This window comes from Chenopodium quinoa, unplaced genomic scaffold (genome assembly GCF_001683475.1).
Source record: "Chenopodium quinoa cultivar QQ74 unplaced genomic scaffold, ASM168347v1, whole genome shotgun sequence".
Lineage (NCBI taxonomy): Eukaryota > Viridiplantae > Streptophyta > Magnoliopsida > Caryophyllales > Amaranthaceae > Chenopodium > Chenopodium quinoa.
In genome coordinates this window covers 3,130,574-3,137,930 of record NW_018745523.1, presented here as the reverse complement: position 1 = coordinate 3,137,930, position 7,357 = coordinate 3,130,574, and the positions used below count along the sequence as shown (strand labels likewise).

At 34.3% G+C, this 7,357-nt stretch overlaps 1 protein-coding gene and 1 non-coding gene across 3 annotated transcripts; both read left to right on the top strand.

Moving 5' to 3' along the window:
- Positions 1 to 469: 469 nt before the first annotated feature.
- Positions 470 to 7,031, top strand: LOC110715365 (O-acyltransferase WSD1-like). Of its 2 annotated transcripts, none has more exons than XM_021893933.1 (5): positions 470 to 858; positions 1,284 to 1,880; positions 2,706 to 3,056; positions 6,031 to 6,168; positions 6,533 to 7,031. In XM_021893933.1, the coding sequence occupies exons 1-5, from the start codon at positions 631 to 633 to the stop codon at positions 6,692 to 6,694; spliced, it is 1,476 nt and encodes a 491-aa protein (XP_021749625.1). In that variant the 5' UTR covers positions 470 to 630; the 3' UTR covers positions 6,695 to 7,031. The 2 variants fall into 2 exon arrangements, with proteins under 2 accessions (XP_021749625.1, XP_021749626.1); XM_021893934.1 differs by lacking the exon at positions 470 to 858 and adding an exon at positions 867 to 1,077.
- On the top strand, positions 6,806 to 6,878 carry TRNAK-CUU. The gene has a single exon. It is a non-coding gene; the product is annotated as a tRNA-Lys (tRNA).
- Positions 7,032 to 7,357: the final 326 nt, after the last annotated feature.

The window sequence follows — 7,357 nt, the reverse complement described above, 5'->3', positions numbered from 1 at the left end:
CGAAAGCTTAAGTTGGATTTGAAGTCCATGAACAGTTGTCGAGGTAAGCCTTTTATAAAGATGCATGTATGCAAACTGATATCGAGTAGGCACCGTGCAGGACCCATACATGTCTCAACTTCACCTTTTCTTGGACGAAATGAGTAACCATTTCGACGTGTCTGGTGCGTTGGTGTTGTACGGGATTATGAGATAAATAAATTTCACAGATATTATCACAATAACCAATAGAAGCCAACAAGTCTCGACAACAACGTTTGCGACGCCCCTGTATTCTGCCTTTAATTTGCACTTGATCTAGATGATATATACTACGTTTACACAATATTCACAAAATATATCCTTCTATGTATAACAGAATATTTATCCAATATTCTATCAATAAGTACTATGTGTTAAGTGACCATATTGTAAAACAAATCAATGTTATATGTACAATACTACCATTAATGACATAAAGAAGGTTTCACAAAAATAAAATCATGTGCACTAGAATGATTTACGTCTAACAGTTTTTTGGCGTGATAGCGAGGGCATGGTATTTGTGATTCTAATAACGCATGACACGCATATAAATATGTGCATTGTTAGTTAATATCTATAATCATAAATCACAAAGAATTTCTAAGTATGGAAAAGAATTTGAAAGTAAAGACCAAAGCCAACTTAGAGAAAACAAACTCTAAGCTAGATGAGTTAGAGCCTGTGAGTCCAGCATCAGAATACTTACTAAGTGAGGTTGCGACACTCTATATTCTTTCCATTTTTGAATTGGAGATCCCTATTGATACTTCATGCGTCTATGCTTTCTTCAATAGCGTTTTTCTCAATAGTCATCCCCGTTTTTCCTGTATTCCGGTAACAATCCTACTTTATCTCTCTCCCTCTGTCCCCTCGTACCATAACCACTATCATTTTTTAATCTTATTTACTACTATCATTTTTTAATCTTATTTACTCGTAAAATTGCTTTTATCTAACATTATGTTGTCACCGCTAAAGTTTAAGTTGTCACGCCTACTTCAAGAGAAATTGATTTTGATTCAGATGGTCCTTTAACACTATGAACAAACACTAGTAAGTGTATGGTAATAGTTTATGCTTTTTCCATTTGCATATCCCATGTGAGTATGTGTCGTGTCTTAGATTTTTATATTGTCATTAAAAATAATGTAACAATAGACTTGTACTATGTCTAGATGTCTAGAGCTTAAGTCACATGTAAAGAAAATAATCGTACATTTATTCTAACAAATGTTCTTAATTGCACAATGTGTATACAGATTAAAGGTAAAAAGGGAAGAAATATGTGGAAGAAAGTGGAAGTAAATGTTGAAGATCATATTATAAAAGGCCCAATTTTGCCCGAAGGTCTATCAACAGAAAGTTATAGTAAGCATTTAGATGATTACATGTCCAAAATAGCTACAACACCATTTCAACTAAACAAACCTTTGTGGGAAGTTCACACATTCAACTACCCTACAAAAAATGCAACTTCAACTTTGTTTGTTAAGTTTCACCATGCTGTTGGTGATGGCACCTCTCTTATGGGAGTTGTCTTTACCTGCCTTCGAAGAGTCGATGATCCTAAGCTTCCTCTAACTTTCCCTTCCAAAACTAGGAAAAACAGTTCAAGAGAAAAACAAGGGGCTATTCACAATGTGATGAAAACATTAAGTGAAGTGCCTAGGTTTCTATCCTCTATTTTTACTTCGTTGTATGATTATGGACAAACTCTTAAGGTGGTGTCATTTGAAGATGATTGTAGTCCGGTTAGGTCCGGAAATACCAACATGCTTCTTCCAAGCTCGGCTAGAGTTTGTTCAGTCACTCTACCTCTCAGTGATGTCAAGAGAATCAAATCACTTCTTAGAGTGGTAAGACAATTGTGTTAAAACCTTTTCTTATGCATGTTTAATAATTTCTACGGTTAAAAAAATCACATGCATGTAGACCTGACATACTTTAAATAACATGTCTAATATATCAAATGGGTCATTTGGGTCGGGTGCTGGTCAATTCGGGTCTGGTTAAATTTGGGTCGGGTCAATTCGAGTTTCATGTATGACTTGGGTCAGGTATCGGGTTGGGTCAATTTTGGTTGAGTATGTTCGGATCAGACCATTTTCGAGTCCAGTATGTTCAAGTCATTTTCGGGTTGGGTCAAAATCGAGTTGAGTCATACTTGAGTTGTTCCCTTTGTAGATCTAGCTCAAACAGATAATTTTATATCTTTTTGTAAAACAATAAGCATTATTAATACGTTTTATGGGCTTGGCTACGATTGGAGATGAACAATATGAGTCGTTTTTGGCTCAAACATTTTTAGTTCAGTTATAAGGTAATTTTAATTCAATACATTTCGAGAATCTGGTATGTTTGGGTCAAATGTTTCGGGTCAATATTGAGTCAAGTTATTTCTGGTATCGAGTCAACTTTGGGTCGGGTTAATTTGGGTTTCGGGTCAAAATCGAGCCAACTCTATTTTCGGGTTGGGTTGATTTTTGGTTTCGGGTCGATTTTTTTAATTTAGATCGATTTAGGATCATTCGGGTCAGTTCATCGAGTCTGGGTCAGGAGAACCATGTCTACTTGTGCACAACCACACAAGCAATACAATGGGTGTAATATATTTATACAAAAACAAGTAAGTCACCTCAAATCATAATTGTATGATTTAACGTTTGTATCCTTTTTCACAGACTGTCAACGATGTTATTCTTGGTATAATCTCTTTCGCTACTCGATTATATATCCAAGAAATAGACCAACGACAATCAAACAACAGCCGCATGACGGCATCAATAGCCCTCAATACAAGGAGTATCAAGGGATATGCAAATCCGGAAGAGATGCGCAAGGGAAAAACATGGGGGAATAAAATTTCAGTGATTGAATTATCACTACCAAAATATAAAGAGGAAGATCTTAGAAATCCACTCAATATTATCATGAAAGTCCATAAACTTATGATGAGAAAAAGGAAAAGTGTTGGCGCCATCTATCTCACTGCTTGGACCCTTGATGCTATAAAGCTTATCGGAGGCCTTAAGGTTTGTTGTTATATACGAAGTACAATATACTACATCCGTTAAATATTAGTTACAAGTTTGGAACAGTTTATATCTTACAAGTAATAGTTCAAAGTTATATCTAATATTTAGCGGAGGTAGTATATGCATCTACACTTTATATCCGATTACAATTGAATGTTACACATTCTTTGTCCCGTTTTAGACCTTCATCATTTTGCTTCTTTTTTATTCCAAATTGGTGAATAGATTGTTGCATACATCATGTATAAACCCGTTAATCAAATCGGTCGGGTCAGGTATGAGTCGGGTCATTTCGGATCACGGGTCATTTTGGGTCGAGTCACGGGTTGAGAAATGTTCAACCCTCACCCAAAGTTTTGGGTTCGAGTCAACACAACGGGTTTAGAACATATATTATTTAAATTTTATTTTTCAAGTATACTTCGCTATTTTTTTAGTGATTACATACCAGAACTACATAATTCAAACCGTCATCATTTCTCCAAAACACATCAATTCCTAATTTAATAAAAAATGATAATAAAATTAAACATAAAAATTTTTAACATCTCAAAATTTAAGGAAGAGGCCAGACTAATATTATTATATATGTGGAGTATAATATCACTTGACATGATAGAAGTAGAGAATCAATCGGTGGCATAACGGTGATGTAAGTTATGCGGATGCAATTAGTGTGGGTTAATAGTTGATGTATGATGTAATTCGTGTGAATTTGAGCAAGAATAATATGAGATAGATAAATGAAAAAGAGATTGGATGAATGTCCAATGGTAGACAAACGATCAAACTTAATCAATAAACTAATATTAATTTTTAAATAAATGTATTTATTATAAAAAAAAAAGGAAAAAAAAACATAGAACCGAGTCAATGTATCAGATTCGGGTTGAGTTTGACACGCAAATTAACGGGTTAAACAGATTTGGGTTAAATCGGGTAACAGGTCAAAAAAAGTTGTTCAAGACCCACAATAACGGGTCAGGCGGATTTGCAGGTTGGGTCGAATTTGACAGGATACTAACTTCATCCTCAAATTATGTCCTCGGTCTTAGCTTAGAAATTGACAATCATTTTTTTTTTTATTCGAATGAGCCACAACAACAACACAAATTGTAAATTATAAATGGGGGTTTACAAATTTTACCATACAAGTATACAACATATTGTACACATGTCCTTAGTTAGCGCACATGTTAAAATAATATGAAAAAATAAATACAGTATTGAACATATGCAGCTTGATTTGACCCGAAATTTGCCTGTGTTGGGCTAGATTATTTGGCCTGAATCTTGGGCTTTGGCCGGTCCAATATGATTATTGTACACATGCTCTTAGTTAACGTACTAATTGTTTTGGGCTTTTTACTTTTTAGTACTTTATAATTGTGGCCCAAATGGCCTGATATTTTTGGCCCAAAATAGCAAATTTTGGACATAATTTTTTGGTCCTGTTTGGACCATCTTGGCCCGAAGCTTTAGCCCAACAACTTTTTTTTTTTTTTTTTTGCCAAGGTCCGGCCTAACCCATGCATGATCAAGTCTAGGGATGGCAATTCTAAATGGATGTCCGCAAATTCGATCCACCCGAAATAAATAAATGGACGAAAATCCGCATTAAATGGATGAAGGGCGGATGACGGATGAAGCGGGTGACGGATCGGGTCGGATTCGGGTGGGGCTCCGTTTCATCCGTCACCCGATCCGTCATCCGTTTATCACCCGATCCGTAGTCCATCCGTATATATATAAAAAAATTCCAATTTTCTTATATACTAGTATACTACACTATGTATGTACTGTATATTTCTAAAAAAATAAATATTTCTAAAAATTCTTTAATTTTATTTTTAAAAATATAAAACCTCCCTTAATTCCCAATTAAGTAGTACCGAAATAAGTTCATGATTACGTTAAAAAAAAATGTAAGTTCATGATTATTATTTTTTTATTATTATTGCTATAGTTTGGAATAAGAATTCAATTAATGGTTTACTTTTTAAGTTTAAAATTGGCTAAAAGTTTTTTTTTTAATAACGTATTAGATTTTATAGTTAGAGTAGGATTATAATTATCAACCGCTAAGCATCCGATCCACCTGTTTCATCCGCGGATGACGGATGGATCGGATGCGGGTGATGGGTTTTGCGGGTGATGGGTGGATCGGGTGGAGCGGATGGTTAATTCGGGTGGATGCCGTGGAGCTCCATCCGACCCAAATCCGATCCGTTGCCACTCCTAATCAAGTCTAAATCTATCTGAATTTTTTTTTTTTTAATTTTTTTTTTAGGAAAACCTCAATTTTTTTCTTGTATGTCCCATTTTGGCTTTCACATGTGTTAGTAAATGTGAAAACTTAATCACTAATAGTTTTTATTGTCAATAATAAGTACTCCCTCTATCCCTTAATTAAATTTCTATTTCTAGCATTTATTCCTTACATAATAGAGGGAATTAGGAATCTAATTAAGGGACGAAGGAGTAATATATCTTAGGTCCGTAATATAAAAATATATACTAATATGTAATATGTATAGTACTATAATCTTTGCCAAGCATTTGTTAATTTAATTGAGTTTACCATTGACTTTTTTCAACAATCTACCGTTGACTTTAAATATGTACTGTTCACACTTATGTGTATACTTTATACACACATATTTTCTGTTTTATTATTAATTTATTTTATAACGGTAAGAAGAAGGGGCTTATTATTTGAGGGGATATAAGACAAGTCCCCCAAATGAGTCCCATACTCCAAGAGGTTCAATCCCTAGACCTCAGGAATACAAGGTAGGAGTGATGTCACTATTATATCACCTCAACCTCGGTTTTCATTATTAAGATGGCGTTGTGAATATGTGATTATATAAACAATGTACTTTGTATAAAGAATTTATACTTTATTGTTTCCAAATAGAACTATATCAATATATAAAAATTATAAATGCAAGGTCACTCTTGTATGTAGGCAGCAGCTCGGGCCTTTGAAAAAAGCTGGAAAAATTCAACCTTTGCAATCACGAATTTGGTTGGTCCAACTCAGCATGCCAGTATTGCTGATCATCCCATCAAAGGCTTTTACTTCGTACCAACTAGATTGAACTTGGTTAGTTTCATCTTTATTCTCTTCTTCAATTTCATAATGTTCAAACAAAATACTCAAAATAAATCTTAGTTTAAATTATAACCCCATTCATCCCTATGAATGGTATATATGTTCAACACATACGAAACTGTACCTTTCTCACACAACTTAATTTATTTAAGTCCTTTAATCTACTATCGATATACATGACACTATTGTCAATAAGCTTAATCTATTAGAGGCTTTTATATATTGTCGATTGGTTTAGTATGTGGTATGTACGTGGTCACATTCTAATACATACACTTAGTAAGACGTTAATTTTTGTAACGTCTATCAATGATCAACAAAAGATTTACAAATGTCGTTGATATTGGTATTGCAGAGTTTAACAGTTTCCGTGATGAGTTACATGGATAATCTAAGAATTGGTTTAGTAGTTGAGAACGGCTTCATCGATCACCAAAGATTAATCAATTGCATGGAAAATGCCTATCAATTATTTCTCCAAGCTGCCACTTCTTCTACAAAATCTACTGCACAGTAAAATAAGAAGACTGCAGTAGATTTGGTGTACGGACAGGCCACATGATTATTGGATCGAGGCTCAAGCTCTACCAACATGGGTGCACCGGTATCCGCCAAAGTGTACAAACAAGCCCGTCTAGCTCAGTTGGTAGAGCGCAAGGCTCTTAACCTTGTGGTCGTGGGTTCGAGCCCCACGGTGGGCGTTAATTAATTGCTGTACATTTTTTTCTTCTTGTGGTATGTAAATAACAAGTACTCCGTACTATTGTTGCCAGTTGTTTACCTTTACTATATTACGGACTATCTTTTCACCAAAAAAAATAAAATAATATTACAGAGTATCAAGTTTCCAATAATATTGCACTTGACAAATGTACTTAACAATCGATTATATGGTCTAAATTTTAGGAATTAGATAATTGGTTTTCTGATCATTCAGAAACTGGAATTGAATCAATTAAACCGGTTCATAAAATTTTGAAATTGTCATGTAGGGGTGTTCATAAATCGGTCTGGACCTATAAAATGGACCGGGCAGGACCAAACCAAATTAATCGCTTCGGTCTTCGGGTCTAGAAATTTATTTTTTCGGTCCGGTCCAAAACCCTATTTTATACTAAACATACAAAAAAAAAAAAAAAAAAAAAAAAAAAAAAAAGTAAAAAACATAGTTTTTCATAAA